The 20000-nt window shown below is 43.2% G+C and overlaps 1 protein-coding gene across 1 annotated transcript in view; it reads right to left on the reverse strand.

Moving 5' to 3' along the window:
• The window catches only part of LOC143284995 (protein Wnt-5b-like), a 124946-nt gene that overhangs the window by 35876 nt on the left and 69070 nt on the right, over positions 1-20000 (reverse strand). Inside the window, exon 4 of the mRNA XM_076592159.1 lies at positions 4258-4550. Coding sequence (XP_076448274.1) covers positions 4258-4550 — 293 coding nt within the window. The remainder of the gene's footprint in view (positions 1-4257; positions 4551-20000) is intronic.

The following is a 20000-nucleotide window of genomic DNA, read 5'->3' on the forward strand; positions in this document are numbered from 1 at the left end:
TTTTTCTTGTTCACAATTAAAAGGAAAGAAATACAAATTCTGGACAGAACACATACAGTGATACTAACTACACGATCGACGTGCTTACTGTATATAAATATTCTAAAGTGGACACCGAATTAACTGGAATGAACATAAAAGAAGAAAAAAAAAATCGATCGCTTCTTTCAGCCCGTTGTATACTGGTTTGTGCAGATCTAGAGATCTACCATGTGTTACGGTGTACTGGAAGCGATGACAACGTCTACTTTACCGCCAAAATAAAAGAATAATCGTGATATGATAAAAACACACAAAAGAGATTTAAACGGCATTATTACGTCCACTACAATCATAATCGATTTATCGCAGGAAGAAGAAAACGTCACCATTGCTTTAAGTATTAAATTTAACCAAATGACGTCAGTTGTGCCGCAGCCTTGAGGGTCAGTCTGCTTGCTTCGGATCTGAACATGCATGGTTCGATCCTGCTCGCATCCCCCCCCCCCCCCCCCCCCGCCTTTTTTTTTTTTATTTCTCCCAAGTTTATTTTATATATCATGTTTAATACAGAGCACCCTTCGACGATTTTTTAAATCTATGTTTTTCCTCCTCATGATTCCTTTACTGGATAAAGCGCGAAGCACAACTGAGTCTTGAAGGCTTTGCCTCTTGTTTTCCCTGTTATCTCTAGCGTAAGACTCTCCATCGACTGCACCATTAAAAACATGTTAATGGTTGCTTCTGTTGCCCGACTTCACCCAGAAGACATGGAACAGAAAGCAACACAAGACAACAGCAATAAGAATTCCACGTAAACAGTTTATGGATGTATTCTAAAACCACTCAATCAAATGTCGGGTCCATGCAATAAACGAAATACTCCGCAATGACCTCTGAATTACACAACATCCCTTGCCAAATTATGTCGAAAAATCCACTTCCATTGGAAAACAAATAGAATTGCAGGCAGAAAAAAATGTGGAGCTCTCAGTGTAGCGACGCGCTCTCCTTCGGGAGAGCAGCCATAATTTCACACAGAAAAATATGCTGTGACAAAAAAGAGTAATACAAATACAAACACAAACTGCACACGATGTGCACAAACGCACACATACAAGAGCAAGCAGAACGCATTCACTATGCAGCACAACCCCCCAACCCCCACCCGACCCCTACTACCACAAACACAAGCGCAGGCGCACACATACATGAATACACGAACATGCGCGCGAGCGCAGTCACACACACACACACACACACACACACACACACACACACACACACACACTCACTCACTCATTCACTCACACACACTCTCACTCACTCACTCACAGAGACTGAAATTTGCAAATTGGCAAAGGCTCTATGCACAAAAGCCCCAGCAAGCTGGCACAGGTGCGCCCCCCAGTAAGTAAGACAAAACTCAATACATTGAGAATGCCAGAGGCTGCTGGGAGGTGGTGGTGGTAGTGGTGGTGGAGAGAAGGAGAGAGGAAGGGAGGGGGGGGGGGCAAAGAGAAGGTAGGCTGGGAAGTGTGTGTGTGGGGGGGGGGAGGGGGTCTGGGGGGGGGGGGAGGGAAGATGAGTAGAAGGTAGGGGACGGGGGGAAGGGGGAGGAGAGGAGGAGTGGGGGTGAGAGGGTGGGGTGGGTGGGGGGTGGGGGGGGGCGATGATTCAATCTCGCCCGCTGCGTCTGCCAATCATTCCTTCAATCAACGTGCTGTGCCAGGCAGACTGCTCTCCGCAGCCTCTTCTACCTTTTCTCTCTCTCTTTCTTTTTTCTTCCCTGTTCTCTTTTCTTGCCTGCAGCACCATACCCCCCGACTGTCGACTTACCGTTCCAGACCACTGGAACTCCAGACAGAGTGAAATGTCTTGCGTGCCGCATCAGCCTACATCCCCTTTCTGCTCCCCCCCCCCACCTCCACCCACACCCTTCACCTCTGCCTCCCCTACCCCCCGCCCTCTGCTCCCTGAGCTGCTCAACCCCCTCCCCCTCCCTAAAGCCCTCATTTCCTCCTCGTCGTAACACCCACCCCCTGTCTCAAACAGACACAGTAACGGCTTCAGGGCAGGAACAAAAATCTCTCCTCTTCAATTTGGAATTCAGTGAAATATGCTGAAGGAAGAGGATGTGCCATAGGAAAGGAAGAGAGAGCGAAAAACAGAGAGATACAAGAAACAGTGGCAACACAAGTTCATCTTCTTGTTAAATAGTCCAGTTGGTTCGCTGTTATAGTTGTTAGTTTTTCATTAGAAATATGTTATATTGTCATGATTTTTTGTTTATTTTTCAAACAAAACTTAAATCAATAATTTTCACACACACACACACACACACACACACACACACACACACACACACACACACACACACACTTTCACTTACTCGTATGCGTACACAGTAATCCCCCCCTCCCCCTCCTCCCACTCGATATTGTTCCTTCCCTCGTCTAATATTGCTTACAGTGAAAAGACGTAAAACTAAAGAACGAACGAGGAGGGGGCGCAATAAGAATAAGAACAGAAGGAGGCAGAGTCCCAAAAAAGAAGGAGAAGAAGATGAAGGTGAAGACGACGACAAGCATGAGGAGGAGGACGACGAAGAAGAAAAAAAGAGGGTAACGGTGATGAAGAAGGAGAAAGACGAACACAGGGATACGAAAGAAAGACGATGGTGATGAAGAAGTAGAATGAACGACGACGATAACATCAGTTATCACAAAAAGACGGAGGAGGAGAAGAAGGAGGAGGAGAAGAAGAAGATTGTTTGATTGATTGATTGAATCTTTAATGAGTAAAGAATTAGGCGCAGTAAAGGCCTTTTTACAATTATGCCCATTTCACGACACAAAACATAAAAATAAAGAACGACACAAAACATAGAATTAAAGAAATAAAATGAAAAAAAAATAAGAAGAAGAACGACGATAGCACCAGCAAACGAAGGAGAGGAAGAAGAAGAAGAAAAAGAAGAAGAAGAAGAACAACAACAGCAGCTACGACGACGATGATGACGACAATGAGAACAACGACAACACCTGCAATCGGAAAACATTAAACACTGTGTGAATGGTGCGTTAGAATGCAACAGGTTTCTTCATCTGTTCTTGCGCAGATGTAAACATTCCAACAGTTTGTGGAGATAACCATTTGCTTACTTGTCTCCATTTCCTTGTGCTGAAAATCGCATTTTCTTTTCGGGGGGGGGGGGGGTGGAAGTATTTCATCTCATCTTCTTCAAACGTTCTCTCTCCTTTCCACTTGGTGCACATGCAGAATTTTAATCGGGATTTAACGTAATGCATGCGAGGTCGTTCTACAGATTAGCAGCAGCCGTGTTTTTCTTTTTTCTTTCTTATTTCAGTCTTTTTACACGCCCTTGTAGCATTCTCTCTGCAGCTGGCAACTATGATCGCGAGACACTGCATGCTTCGGTTACAGTACTGAAGAACAAGACAGCAACTTCCGTTTGGAATTATTGTGATTTCCTCTCGTTTAGCTTCAGGTGGTTTTTCTTTCAGATTAAACAGTTCACTTAGCTGTCATGTAGTATCTTATACTTGCATTCATTTGTTTTAACCTGGCTGAGGGGACGCAAGGAAGGCGTTGGTAATTTTTTTTTTTCACATTACTAACAATAAATAATTTATTTGACGTTTCTTGACAAAACAGCTGTTTGTGTGGAAAATGATACATGTCCTGCGTCTAGTATCGTGCTTACCGCCCCAAAATTTGAATACCGGCAGAATGCTTTGTTCAGTCAAATGAGAAGAGTGTAAACTCCAAAGGCGGGGAATATTTTCTGGGGCATTCTTTTAAAGAGAAAGTCTGTTTCCTGGACATATGGTGCGAATGTTTCAGAAACTGAAACATGACAAACATATATTTTTTATCACAGAATCTTTTTTTTTTTTTAATTATTGTTTCTCGTACCCATGTCTCAATAGGGTTAGCGTTATAATAATAATAATAATAATAATAATAATAATAATGAACGAAAATAACCAGAACAGCCACTCAGACCGTAATATAGCTACATATGATGTAACCTTTTCGAGGACGTCACACGACATTTTCTGATCCTGTGTACAAATTTGTAATTTTGCATAAGTCGCAGTTTTTTCGCCATGTTGTTTACAATATGTCCACCTGTCTGTCCGGCTTGTCCGTTCGTCTTTTGACTGGCGCTGTTTCTATGTGTCGTGAGTCTCTCTCTGTCTTTCTCTCTCTCCCTACCCGCACCCCCACCACACACACACACACACTACTAACCTTCCGCCCCGCCTCGTTGTTGTGCAGGTTCATCAGCATGCGGGCCAGCAGCTGGGAGTGCCTCGGGTGGTTCTTCTCGCGCTCGCGCACGTCCACGAAGGCCTTGGCGAAGCGGTAGCCGTACTCGATGTTGTCGCCGCAGCCGCCCCAAATCCAGTCCCGGTGCAGGTCCTTGGGCCTCCGGGCACGGCTGCAGCCACAGCTGGCCAGCTCTCCGTCCCTGCAGGCCGCGCTGATGGCGTACACCACCCCTGCCGCCGACACGGCGTGCGTGAAGGCGGCTTCTCGGCTACCTGTGGTGAAAAAGGAGGATATGAATGAATGAATGACGCGGATACTTTCACAGCGCCTATCACACATCCATGTTCAGAAATAATGAACTGCAAGACATTTTTGATACTGTATACCACGTGTCCCGTTAAGAGGTTTAAACTGAAATCAGTTACGCGAACAGAAACTTGCATCAACCGAGTGACGCGAACTGTGATTTTAGCGACCGACGCTCAGACGAGCTGGACACGGAACTGATGCCCAGATGGCTGGCGTGCATACTCAAACCATAATTCTGATGTGGCGCCTTCTCACTGGGTAGAACTGTGGTACAGAAGGAGGCATGAATGAATGAATGAATGAATGATACGTTTATAGCGCCTATCGTCTGTCGGAGACCAAGCTCTAAGCGCTTTACAAACTTGGTCGGGGTCATTTGCACAACATGCTACCTACTTCCTGGGTAGACCCAACTGACGGCTGCCAATGGGTGCTCAACATTCGTTTCCCGTGTCATTCAATCAGATTTCAGGCACGCACACATACACTCAGACATGTAACATTTTACGAGTATGACCGTTTTGTTTATTCACCCTGCCATGTAGGCACCAATACTCCGTTTTCGGGGATGTGCATGCTTGGTACGTTCTTGTTTCCGAAACCCACCAATATACAATACAACAGCGAATGAAAACAAAACAAAATCAAATAAAATCAGAACTCGAATTATCATCTTCACCCAAGACGCGCCGTGGAGGATTTGGCTGGACGTACGATCCAGTGTTCAGTAGTCATCTATAAAGGTTGGAGGCCCTGTTAGGAAAGGTGTAACGTCAGTCAGAAAGACGCTCTGCTCCGAGTTTCTCCACTCCATCCAGGTGGGAACGGGTACCCGACTTGGGTCGGGAAAGGTTGGAAACAGCGGAAGGGGCGGACTGGGCCCCGCCTCCCAATCCGAGCCCTTAACACGGTGAATAGGATTTCACTGCTGTAGAAGGCTGTGGGACCTTGAACCTTGAACTTTGAACCTTGAACCTTTATTTTCTTCAGCGCTACTAATAAAACAGAAAACGAGGACTGATAAACACAAAGCGAAGAGATTAGGAATTTATGTAATTTCATCTTTTCCACAACTTATGTTCATACTGTATCTGGATATGTACGAATGGCCCTAGGAAAACGGACGATGCTACGGAGGTCACTTTCACAATTACCAAACAGGAGAAACAGAGGAATGGGGAACTGTTTAAAAAAAAAAGAAAAAAAAAAGAAGAAGGAAAACAAAAAGAAACAGAAAAAAGAACCGAAAAAGAAATGAAAAAGAATGAAAAAGAAAAACAAACCGCACACAAGAGCAAAGTTACATGATTCACGGTGTTATCAGAAGACGACAGATGGTCCTTTTCACGATGAGCATAGCTGATGGTTTACCCACCTTGACACTAATGAAGGAAAAAGTATACTCTGTGTGTGTGTGTGTGTGTGTGTGTGTGTGTGTGTGTGTGTGTGTGTGTGTGTGTGTGTGTGTGTGTGTGTGTCCTTTTGTCTGGTTGTTTGGCTGGTTGCTTTTCCTTCTTCGTGAGAGAGCGATGGAGAAGGGGGAAGGGGGTGGGGGAGCAAGGGGGATTCTGAGGTGCTATACGGAATACTGGTGTTTGAAATCAGATAGTTCAGAATCGGTTTATTGATTTGTGTCTGTTTTGTTGGCTTGTTTAATTTTGTTATTTGATGAAGGAAAGTTGTTTTATTCCAGCATCTGTGTACATACTGTAGCAAAGAAATGACTACACCAAAATCTGGAGAACGGTCGATCTGTAGAATGAAACTGAACATAGCATCTTTATCTTCCACCTCCACCCCCTACCCTCAATACACAATAGTCGTAAGCATACATACATTATAATTATACACCAAGTGACCCACCCAAACCTTCCACTCCCACTCAGTTATAACACTCCCCCCTCCCTATTCCTCCTGTACACACTAACATGCATAATATACACCACGTAACCCATCCACATCTTCCACTCCTACTCCTGTAACACGTCTCCCCCACCCCCCTCCCCACATTCCCCCTCCACTCACACAGCACCCCGTCACTCACACAGCACCCCGTCACTCACACAGCACCCCGTCATACACAGAGCACCCCGTCACTCACACAGCGCCCAGTCACTCACACAGCACCCCACATAGCACCCCGTCACTCACACAGCGCCCAGTCACTCACACAGCACCCCGTCACTCACACAGCGCCCCGTCACTCACACAGCACCCCGTCACTCACACAGCACCCCGTCACTCACACAGCACCCCGTCACTCACACAGCACCCCGTCACTCACACAGCGCCCAGTCACTCACACAGCACCCCGTTACTCACACAGCACCCCGTCACTGACACAGCACCCCACATAGCACCCCGTCACTCACACAGCACCCCGTCACTCACACAGCACCCCGTCACTGACACAGCACCCCGTCACTCACACAGCGCCCAGTCACTCACACAGCACCCCGTCACTCACACAGCACCCGACATAGCACCCCGTCACTCACACAGCACCCGACATAGCACCCCGTCACTCACACAGAACCCGACATAGCACCCCGTCACTCACACAGCACCCGACAGAGCACCCCGTTACTCACACAGCACCCCGTCACTGACACAGCACCCCGTCACTGACACAGCACCCCGTCACTCACACAGCGCCCAGTCACACAGCACCCCACATAGCACCCCGTCACTCACACAGCACCTCACACAGCACCCCGTCACTCACACAGCACCCCACACAGCACCGCGTCACTCACACAGCACCCCATCACTCACACAGCGCCCAGTCACTCACACAGCGCCCAGTCACTCACACAGCACCCCGTCACTCACACAGCACCCCACACAGCACCCCGTCACTCACACAGCACCCCACAGAGCAACCCGTCACTCACACAGCACCCCACAGAGCAACCCGTCACTCACACAGCACCCCACACAGCACCCCGTCACTCACACAGCACCCCGTCACTCACACAGCACCCGACACAGCACCCCGTCACTCACACAGCACCCCACAGAGCACCCCGTCACTCACACAGCACCCCGTCACTCACACAGCACCCCACACAGCACCCCGTCACTCACACAGCACCCCGTCACTCACACAGCACCCCGTCACTCACACAGCACCCGACACAGCACCCCGTCACTCACACAGCACCCCACACAGCACCCCGTCACTCACACAGCACCCCGTCACTCACACAGCACCCCACATAGCACCCCGTCACTCACACAGAACCCGTCACTCACACAGCACCCGACATAGCACCCCGTCACTCACACAGCACCCCACATAGCACCCCGTCACTCACACAGCACCCCGTCACTCACACAGCACCCCACACAGCACCCCGTCACTCACACAGCACCCCACACAGCACCCCGTCACTCACACAGCACCCCACACAGCACCCCGTCACTCACACAGCGCCCAGTCACTCACACGGCACCCCACACAGCACTCCGTCAGTCACACGGCATCCCGTCACTCACACAGCACCCCACACGCACCCGTCACTCACACAGCACCCCGTCACTCACACGCACCCCGTCACACACACAGCACCCCACACGGCACCCGTCACACACAGCACCCCACACAGCACCCGTCATCACACAGCACCCCGTCTCTCACACAGCACCCACACAGGACTCCGTCACTCACACGCACCCGTCACTCACACAGCACCCCGTCACTCACACAGCACCCCGTCACACACACAGCACCCCACACAGCACCCCGTCACTCACACAGCACCCCGTCACTCACACAGCACCCCGTCCACCCCGTCACTCACACAGCACCCCGTCCGACCCAAGTCCCTCCAGCCAAGTTTTCCTTCTGACCCCCTGCACAAAACCTACCTACACAAACTGCCATCAGCAGTCACACCAACCCCCTGCACAAAACCTACCTACACAAACTGCCATCAGCAGTCACACTGATGCACAAAACCTACCTACACAAACTGCCATCAGCAGTCACACCAACCCCCTGCACAAAACCTACCTACACAAACTGCCATCAGCAGTCACACTGATGCACAAAACCTACCTACACAAACTGCCATCAGCAGTCACACTGATGCACAAAACCTACCTACACAAACTGCCATCAGCAGTCACACTGATGCACAAAACCTACCTACACAAACTGCCATCAGCAGTCACACTGATGCACAAAACCTACCTACACAAACTGCCATCAGCAGTCACACTGATGCACAAAACCTACCTACACAAACTGCCATCAGCAGTCACATCGGCCCCTCGTGGACATTAACAAGGAACGTACTATAAGAAACAATTTCACATAAGCTAAGCTCTCTATTTATAGTTTTGGTTTTGGGGGATAAAATAAACTTTTTAGTGGAAGAAAGCAGAATTTAAAAAAGAGAAAAGAGGTGCTACAGAGATTGTGTAGAAACCTGGGCCTTGAACGAGGGGGAGAGTACTGCGTTGCTGGGAGAAAAAAAGCAACAATAAAGCACAAAAAGCACCCCCCCCCCCCACACACACACACACAAAAGGAGGGGGAAAAAAGAAAGGAAAACTAATGACCTCCACCTACAGACGCAGTGTGCATCACAAGTATGAAAAAAAAGAGGAAGAGGTTGGCAGGTGGGGATAATATAACACGAAGATGAAAAACCCAAAGGTGCGTGTTCGTGAGCATGAATGATGTGTGTGTGTGTGTGTGTGTGTGTGTGTGTGTGTGTGTCTGTGTGTGTGCGTGCGCGTGTGTGTATGTGTGTGTGTGTATGTGTGTGTGTGTGTGTGTGTGTGTGTGTGTATGTGTGTGTGTGCGCGCGCGCGAGCGCACGTGCATTCGTGTGTTTGAGTGTGTATGTGTTCACTTGAGTGAGTGAATGCGCGCGCGCGCGTGTGTGTGTGAGTGTGTGTATTTAAGTGTGTGTGTGTGTGTGTGTGTGTGTGTGTGTGTGTGTGTGTGTGTGTGTGTGTGTGTGTGTTCGTGCGTGTGTGCGTGCGCGCGCGTGTGTGTGTATTTACCTGTGTGTTCGCTGGTTCGGGTCAGGATTGGCAACAGGTGGTACCAACGTTTGCAAACCAATTCTGACTATTTCTCCTGTCAGTGAAAATGTAGAACAGCCAAGCAGCCAGCTCTTCTATTTCGCCCCACTCCTTTACTCCAATATCCCTGACTGATCCATTCGCTGCTTGCCGATCCCTCCCACCCGTCGCGTAACCCTTTCTGTACTGCGTGTGTGTTTTCCTACGCACTTGGAAGCCCCACAGTGGAGGCAAAGGGTTAACTAGCATACTGCCTTCGGTGACGATTTTTTTGTTTTGTTTTTTGATGGCCTTTCGTATCCAGTGCATGCACGAAAAGAGCAGTTGTACATTAGCACAGGCAAGGTAAGACAAGGCAAGGCAAAGTGAGAAACACAGCAAGGCAAGACAAGGCAAGGCAAAGTGAGAAACACAGCAAGGCAAGACAACCGGGCAAAGACTGGGGGCGAAGTCACTTCAGGTCAAATTGGTCAAAGGCAAGATGAGCCAATATAAAGACAAAGGCAAGATGAGCCCAGGCAGGTCCAAAAGCCAATATAAAGACAAAGGCAAGATGAGCCCGGGCAGGACCAAACGCCAATATAAAGACAAAGGCAAGATGAGCCCAGGCAGGACCAAAAGCCAATATAAAGACAAAGGCAAAATGAACCCAGGCAGGACCAAAAGCCAATATAAAGACAAAGGCAAAATGAACCCAGGCAGGACCAAAAGCCAATATAAAGACAAAGGCGAAAAGTGAGAGGAAGATCAGATGATCAAGATTCCTCTCTCCAGTCCGACAAGAGAAAAGATATGGCATTTATTCCAAAATCTCTCCCCCCCCCCCCCCCAATACCCGAAAGACGGTCGCAATAGCCGAGTGGTTAAAGCGGCGGACTCTGAGGGTCCCGGGTTCGAATCTCGGTATGGGCGCCTTGTGGGTAAATGGTGGTGATTTTTTCGATCTACCAGGTCAACATATGTGCAGATCGTCTTGTGCCTGAACCCCCTTAATTAATGTGTACACGCAAGCAGAAGATCAAATACGCATGTTAAAGATTCTGTAATCCATGTCAGCGTTCGGTGGGTCATTGAAAGAACATACCCAGCATGCACACCCCTAAAACGAGAGTATGGCTGCCTACATGGCGGGGTAAAAATGGTCACAAAAGTAAAAATGTGCATATATAAAAGTGTACATACAAGTGAACATGGGAGTTGCAGCCCACGAACGAAGAAGAAGAAGAAGAAGAAGAAGAAGAAGAAGAAGAAGAAATATCCGAACCAAACTCATTCCACTGTAAAGAAGAAATCAGGACCGAACTTTTGTTTCGTCTTTCGATATCTGAGCTTGGGGTTATTAGCTGATTGTACTGGTTTGCTTTGGCTTGTTGCCGGGCTGGTTGGTAGTTTACGCTAATGGATACAAGAATCAAAAACCGATCACTCCTCTGTTCATTAGTCTGTCAGTTACAGTTCACTGTTTCTGTATCATCCGACTCCTATTCAAGAGACACAAGCATCATGATTACATCCAAATAAAACAATTATCCACAGAAGGCTGGACTATTCTCGATACCACGTTTTTCATTCTGTAACAAGTGTGTGGGACTCCACTGATGCGGTCAGTTGCCGCAATCAGAAAACAGCCTGTCTTCCCGATACACAGTCAGCGACAATGATTGTAAAGTAGTGCTGCTTGTGTGCACTTTTCTCCCTTTTTGACAAGTGGAATTCCCTTGTCTGTATGAATATCAATTAATATAGTCAGTCACAGGCATGCCGTTTTTATCGCCATTGTAAATGGTCTGCAGTTGCTCTGAACTCCCGGAGTGATGTTCGTTACGATTCTGGCTGTAGACGGCACGATCCCACTAGAATGTTTTCTCAATACATGATCCTTGCACTAGTCTATAGTTAGATAATGACTTCACTTTGGGAAAGTGAAATTCATCGTTTCTTCTTCATGGAAATTCCGGAATGAACCCTTAATGTTTGTGAACGTATCACATGCCACAATCTGCGTGACTAATGGTTGATAACGGGAGTAAGCCTCCACAGAAAGGTCAAACAATCTGGTCTTTGAGACAAACTAGGTTACCATGGTTACCATGGACCTGTCGTGCAGGACTGTCTACAAAGCAGAAGTTCTTTCAGAGATTAAGTCTCTAGGATCCTGGTATATTTTACGAGGAAAAGAACAGAATGTTTTAGTTGTCAAGATGTGTGTTTTCTTCTCATTAGAAAATATCAACCACTGTTAAAAATAGTCATTTGTTGCTTTTTAAAGAAAATGTTATTACATAGAGAAAGGCGGAAGATAACACAAAGAAAACAACTGAAGTGTCACGCTGTAGCGCACTACAGCAGATTACCATACAGCAATATAACACTGCATCACAGCACACCAAAGCAAAGCATACCATAGCAATCACAGAAGAATTCTGAAAAAGAAAACACCGTTATAAAACATAACAAACGTTTTTAGTATCACTGCGCCAACTGTTTACACTGCAACGGAGTCGATATATATATATATATATATTTTTTTTTTTTAAATTAATTAATTATCTCCCCTCTTCTATCATGTGTGGACGCTGGTTGTGTCCACACACTAGCTGTGCTGTTTCCCGATCTCTTCTAACTCCAGCATCTGAAGAAAACTGACGAATGAGATGTTGTTTGTTTGTGTTTCAACGAGTGGGGAAAACTATGATAGGATTTATGTCGTCTCGGCACCCAGCCAGGGTACAGTGAGTTCTCGTCACAGCTAGCTTCAGATTACACACACACACACACACACACACACACACACAAAAAAAAAGAGCAAAAAACAACAAACAAAAAAGTCAATAAACATCTGCTTCAGATTTGGGTTGGACGTGGATACTTACTTTCATCTGAGTTTGCTTTAAAAAAAATATTTAATCGAATCTAATTCATTTCCAGTTAGAGTCCTGTTTATCATTTTGATTCTTATTTCTTCCACTTCATATTTGTTCTTTTTAGCTTACCAACATCCAAATCATAATTGCCGTTCTTTTTTATGTATTTCTTTTTCTCCTTCCATCCCCTTTTCTTCGTTTTCTTCTATTACAAATATTGTTTCTGCTGCCGCTACTACTACTACTACTACTACTACGATATACTGTCACTATTGTTTATTTATAGTGTGCTTGCACAGGTTGGCGATTTTAGACTTTAAATAAACTAAAATCTTATGTAATCAATATGTTTCTATAATCGTGGTGACAGTGCCAAAATTAAATACAAATGCAACACACACACACACACACACACACACACACACACACACACACACATTCTCATTTTATTTCCTTCTTCTTTTTTTCTTGTCTGCAGTGACTCATAAACGGTTCTGAGCTGAGTCGTCGTTCTAATTCTGTTTGGCAGTAGCGGGGATGTGGTTTATTTTCAACACACGGACAGAGAAGGCGAAAGGCCATCACATCCCGAAACGGGAATCCTGAACTTTGTGAGGATGATAGCAGGTGAGCGGACGGCCTGAAAACCCCCGTGGTCATGACTGAGAGGGCGCCAGGAAGAGAGCTGGAAAGTGTGCAGGAAGAAACAAGGCACCAAGCTGTGGAATCACTTGAATTGTCTCAAAGAGACAAGCAGTTCATTGTGTCATTTCCACTCTGGTATAAGCTTTAAATTCAAGCTCTTAAAAAATTATTTTGTATCTAAGCAAAATGCTTACCTTCAGTTTATTTCTGAAAATCAATAAGCTTTAAATTCTATCCTCCGAAAACAGAGTTTGGCGGCCTACATAGCGGAGCAATAACGAAATGTTTACCTTCAGTTTATTTCTGAAAAATAATAAGCTTTAAATTCTACCCCCCGAAAACGGAGTTTGGCGGCCTATATAGCGGAGCAGTAACTATCGTGCTAGTAAAAACGTACCCGTGATACACGTGAATGTGTCAGTAGCAGCTAACGGGCGCCGAAAGCAAAAGTACCGCTATCAACTTTCTTTAATTTCGCCAGAGCAGCTCTTTCAAACAGAAGTGTCGCTGTTAGAAGTGAGAATGACAAAGAAGAGAGACTTTTTCCCCTTCAAGGAAAAACAACAAAGGTACTTCTTCTTCTTCTGCGTTCGTGGGCTGCAACTCCCACGTTCATTCGGATGTACACGAGTGGGCTTTTACGTGTATGACCGTTTTTACCCCGCCATGTAGGCAGCCATACTCCGCTTTCGGGGGTATGCGTACTGGATATGTTCTTGTTTCCATAACCCACTGAATGCTGACATGGATTACAGGATCTTTAACGTGCGTATAATCTTCTGCTTGCGTATACACACGAAGGGGGTTCAGGCACTAGCAGGTCTGCACATATGTTGACCTGGGAGATCGTAAAAATCTCCACCCTTTACCCACCAGGCGCCGTCACCGAGATTCGAACCCAGGACCCTCAGATTAAAACAATAAAGGTACAAAAGTCAATAACAATTTGCACCACTGATCCAGAGGTGCGCTGTGGACAGGCAACAGAGTATGCGATGGAGGACACTGACAAGCTTTCTGTTTCTGGTATGGATATGTAAAAGAAAGTTATCCAATAAACAAGAGTGACTGTTCAGAAAAATAAAAGTTCTTCAATAAATACATGAGTGACTTCTGAAAAACAAAAAAATGACAAAACAAAACAAAAGAATGTTTTGAAAAGGTTATCCAATAAACAAAAGAAAGAGTGACCATTCCGAAAAAAAAAGTTCTCCAATAAACTAGAGTGACTTCAGAGAGAAAAAAACGCTATCCAATAAACTAGAGTGACTTCAGAAAAAAAAACCACAAACCCGCTATCCAATAAACTAGAGTGACTTCAGAAAAAAACAACAACTATACCCAATAAACTAGAGTGACCAGGAAAAACCCGTTCTCCAATAAACTAGTGTACTTCAGAAAAAAAACGTTCTCCAATAAACTAGAGTGACTTCAGAAAAAAAAACGTTCTCCAATAAACTAGTGTACTTCAGAAAAAAAACGTTCTCCAATAAACTAGTGTACTTCAGAAAAAAAAACGTTCTCCAATAAACTAGTGTACTTCAGAAAAAAAACGTTCTCCAATAAACTAGTGTACTTCAGAAAAAAAACGTTCTCCAATAAACTAGTGTACTTCAGAAAAAAAACGTTCTCCAATAAACTAGTGTACTTCAGAAAAAAAACGTTCTCCAATAAACTAGTGTACTTCAGAAAAAAAACGTTCTCCAATAAACTAGTGTACTTCAGAAAAAAAAACGTTCTCCAATAAACTAGTGTACTTCAGAAAAAAAACGTTCTCCAATAAACTAGTGTACTTCAGAAAAAAAACGTTCTCCAATAAACTAGTGTACTTCAGAAAAAAAACGTTCTCCAATAAACTAGTGTACTTCAGAAAAAAAACGTTCTCCAATAAACTAGTGTACTTCAGAAAAAAAACGTTCTCCAATAAACTAGTGTACTTCAGAAAAAAAACGTTCTCCAATAAACTAGTGTACTTCAGAAAAAAAACGTTCTCCAATAAACTAGTGTACTTCAGAAAAAAAACGTTCTCCAATAAACTAGTGTACTTCAGAAAAAAAACGTTCTCCAATAAACTAGTGTACTTCAGAAAAAAAACGTTCTCCAATAAACTAGTGTACTTCAGAAAAAAAAACGTTCTCCAATAAACTAGTGTACTTCAGAAAAAAAACGTTCTCCAATAAACTAGTGTACTTCAGAAAAAAAACGTTCTCCAATAAACTAGTGTACTTCAGAAAAAAAACGTTCTCCAATAAACTAGTGTACTTCAGAAAAAAAACGTTCTCCAATAAACTAGTGTACTTCAGAAAAAAACGTTCTCCAATAAACTAGTGTACTTCAGAAAAAAAACGTTCTCCAATAAACTAGTGTACTTCAGAAAAAAAACGTTCTCCAATAAACTAGTGTACTTCAGAAAAAAAACGTTCTCCAATAAACTAGTGTACTTCAGAAAAAAAAACGTTCTCCAATAAACTAGTGTACTTCAGAAAAAAAACGTTCTCCAATAAACTAGTGTACTTCAGAAAAAAAACGTTCTCCAATAAACTAGTGTACTTCAGAAAAAAAACGTTCTCCAATAAACTAGTGTACTTCAGAAAAAAAACGTTCTCCAATAAACTAGTGTACTTCAGAAAAAAAACGTTCTCCAATAAACTAGTGTACTTCAGAAAAAAAACGTTCTCCAATAAACTAGTGTACTTCAGAAAAAAAAACGTTCTCCAATAAACTAGTGTACTTCAGAAAAAAAACGTTCTCCAATAAACTAGTGTACTTCAGAAAAAAAACGTTCTCCAATAAACTAGTGTACTTCAGAAAAAAAACGTTCTCCAATAAACTAGTGTACTTCAGAAAAAAAACGTTCTCCAATAAACTAGTGTACTTCAGAAAAAAAACGTTCTCCAATAAACTAGAGTGACCAGAAAAAAAACGTTCTCCAATAAACTGGAGTGACCAGAAAAAAAAACGTTCTCCAATAAACTGGAGTGACCAGAAAAAAAACGTTCTCCAATAAACTAGTGTACTTCAGAAAAAAAACGTTCTCCAATAAACTAGAGTGACCAGAAAAAAAACGTTCTCCAATAAACTGGAGTGACCAGAAAAAAAACGTTCTCCAATAAACTAGAGTGACCAGAAAAAAAGTTGTCCAATAAACTAGAGTGACTTCAGAAAAAAAAAAGTTCTCCAATAAACTAGTGTACTTCAGAAAAAAAACCGTTCTCCAATAAACTAGAGTGACCAGAAAAAAAAGTTGTCCAATAAACTAGAGTGACTTCAGAAAAAAAACCGTTCTCCAATAAACTAGAGTGACCAGAAAAAAAAGTTGTCCAATAAACTTGAGTGACTTCAGAAAAAAAAAAGTTCTCCAATAAACTAGTGTACTTCAGAAAAAACAAAACAAACCCGTTCTCCAATAAACTAGAGTGACCAGAAAAAAAAAGTTGTCCAATAAACTAGAGTGACTTCAGAAAAAAAATCCCGTTCTCCAATAAACTAGAGTGACTTCAGAAAAAACCCGTTCTCCAATAGAGTGACTTCTGAAAAGAACGTTCTCAAATAAACTAGAGTGACCTCAGAAAAACGTTCTTCAATAAACTACAGTGATTTCAGAAAAAAAAAGTTCTCCAATAAACTAGAGTGACGTCAGAAAAAAAACGATCTTCAGTAAACTGGAGTGACTTCAGAAAAACAACAACCGTTATCCAATAAAATAGAGTGACTTCAGAAAAAAAAACCCGTTCTCCAATAAACTAGAGTGACGTCAGAAAAAACCCGTTCTCCAATAAACTAGAGTGACTTCAGAAAAAAAAAAACCGTTCTCAAATAAACTAGAGTGACCTCAGAAAAAAAAGTTCTCCAATAAACTAGAGTGACTTCAGAAAAAACCCGTTCTCCAATAAACTAGAGTGACTTCAGAAAAAAAAACCGTTCTCAAATAAACTAGTGACCTCAGAAAAAAAAAAAAACGTTCTTCAATAAACTACAGTGATTTCAGAAAAAAAACAACGTTCTCCAATAAACTAGAGTGACTTCAGAAAAATCCGCTATCCAATAAACTAGAGTGACTTCAGAAAAACCCGTTATCCAATAAACTAGAGTGACTTCAGAAAAAAACGTTCTCCAATAAACTAGTGTACTTCAGAAAAAAAACCCCGTTCTCCAATAAACTAGAGTGACTTCAGAAAAAACCCGTTCTCCAATAAACTAGAGTGACTTCAGAAAAAAAAACGTTCTCCAATAAACTAGAGTGACTTCAGAAAAAAACCCGTTCTCCAATAAACTAGAGTGACTTTAGAAAAAACCCGTTCTCCAATAAACTAGAGTGACTTCAGAAAAACCCGTTATCCAATAAACTAGAGTGCCTTCAGAAAAAAACGTTCTCCAATAAACTAATGTACTTCAGAAACAAAAAAACCCCGTTCTCCAATAAACTAGAGTGACTTCAGAAAAACCCGTTCTCCAATAAACTACAGTGCCTTCAGAAAAAAAAACGTTCTCCAATAAACTAATGTACTTCAGAAACAAAAAAACCCCGTTCTCCAATAAACTAGAGTGACTTCAGAAAAACCCGTTATCCAATAAACTAGAGTGACTTCAGAAAAAAAAAATCCGTTATCCAATAAACAGGATGCCTCTCCACAAAAAAAGTTCTGTTCTCCAATAAAAAAAAAAAAAAAAAGAGAGTGACTCTTTTGAAAAAGTTCTCCAGTAAAAAAAAAAAAGTGACCCTTCAGGAAAAAAAAAAGGTTCTGCTAGTAAACAATAGTGATTCTTCAGAAAAAAAAGAGTTCTTCAAAAGACAAGAATGACTCTTCAGAAAAAAAGTTCTCCAAAAACAAGAATGACTCTTCAGAAGAAAAATAAAGTTCTCTTATATAAAAAAAAGTGTCTATCCAGACATATGTGACCATCTCCATCTCTAATATGTCAAAAGGAATTCGCCTGAAGACGTGCTTCTAAACTTGGCTGGAAAATTAGACTTGTCAAAATGGTTGATATTTATCAACTCATTGCCTTCTCCTGTGATATCGTTTGCTCAGAGAACAAAGGAATGGGTGTGGGGGGTGGTAGTGAAGGGAGAATTCCCAGACAATGGAAAGGTCACCAACCCCATTTCATTCATGACAACATTTCATTTTGTGACATGTGAAGCTATCTTTAGGATGTGGGTGGGAGAAAACATACAGGTGATTTTTTTTAAATTCATACACGCACACAGACAAGACATGGACACAGACAAAGAGAGAGAAAGAGTGAAAGGAACAGAGAGAGAGGGGGGGGGGGGAAGAAAGAGGGATCGGGAGAGAAGGAAGAGGGAAGGAAGGAGGTGGGGGAAGAGGAAGAAGAGAGAACGTTTCAAAGATTTCTTCGTTCCCGAGATACTGTCACATACACGCACGAAATAGCGTGTTACTGACAATGCCTCAGACTGTTCCAAACATACGCAGACACCACCAGACATGAAGAAATGGCGTGATCAATGGTGAAATCAGGGGTCTCCAGCAAACGATGCCCAGAGAATAGCGGAGAAAATAACATGTAAGACATCACAGGTGAACATTCTGCAGTCCTGTTTGGAGAATATCCTTTGTCAAAGACTTTCCGTATTCATGGACTCTTTTGGCGTTCTAAGTAAAGTTACTTTTGCCTGGGTGAATGAATGACTGATTGATTGGTTGATTGATTAATTTGTTGATTGTCTGCCAGGGAAATCGACCTATATTTGCAATTACACACAACACGAGTAGTAACGCAATAACAACAATGAGGGATATTTTTGTAGAGCACTTATCCAATGTAAAAGACAAAAGAACATAACAGGAGAATAAAATAACTTATTCGCACACACACACACACACACACACACACACACACACACGCACACACACACACACACACACACAGAGTTAGAGAGGCAGAGACACACAGAAGACAGACAGAAACGGGCAGAGACAGAGTGAGAACGACAAAGACACGCGCGCACACACACACACACACACACACACACACACACACACACACACACACACACACATAATTTTTATATACATACACATAATCTCTCTCTCAACCGATAGATGCATCTAAAAAAAAAATTGACATTCAATTACAAACAAAATGTGATGACAACAGGAAATCCGTGACATCACTCAGCTAATCCTTGACTGCCTTCCACAAGAACACATGACATAGTTCTGTGCATGATCTAATTAACATGAACTGATTTCATTGCGCTACAATCGTTATGTCAGCCGAGAATCATTCGCTACAGTCTCATCTGCCCTGTTTGTGGCTGTTTTTGTTTCCATCTGCCTGTCTCTGTCTCTCTCTTTCCCTCCCTCCCTCCCTCCCTTCCTTGTGTGTGTGTGTGTGTGTGTGTGTGTGTGTGTGTGTGTGTGTGTGTGTGTGTGTGTGTGTGTGTGTGTGTGTGTGTGTTATCTTCAGTTTAACGTCTATTCACTATAAGTGTTTTTAGACGGAAAGGAGTCAAGTAGTGGATAAAGGAAAGGGAGTGCATGTGAATATTAGTGTAAAAAAGTGTTCATGTTATGTATCAGAGGGAAGGTAGATTATTATAAGAAAAAGTCTAAAGAGATTGTGGTGTGTATTGAATAAGATGTCATGGTGGGTGGGTGGGTGGGGGTGGGGTGGGGTGGGGGGGAATATGTATATGCATATCAACAAGTATTAACCTACAACAATGTAAATATAAATAACAACATTAATTAATTGTGATACATCAAAGGAGGATTCCAACTGGACTGGAGTTTAAAATTTCCGAAAGCATTCTAAGCAATGAATAATCATTCAGAAAATTTTCAGTGGCTAATGAAATATTGGAAGAAAAGTCATCAATTACATCTTTTGGAATTA

This window comes from Babylonia areolata, chromosome 8 (assembly GCF_041734735.1).
Source record: "Babylonia areolata isolate BAREFJ2019XMU chromosome 8, ASM4173473v1, whole genome shotgun sequence".
Lineage (NCBI taxonomy): Eukaryota > Metazoa > Mollusca > Gastropoda > Neogastropoda > Buccinidae > Babylonia > Babylonia areolata.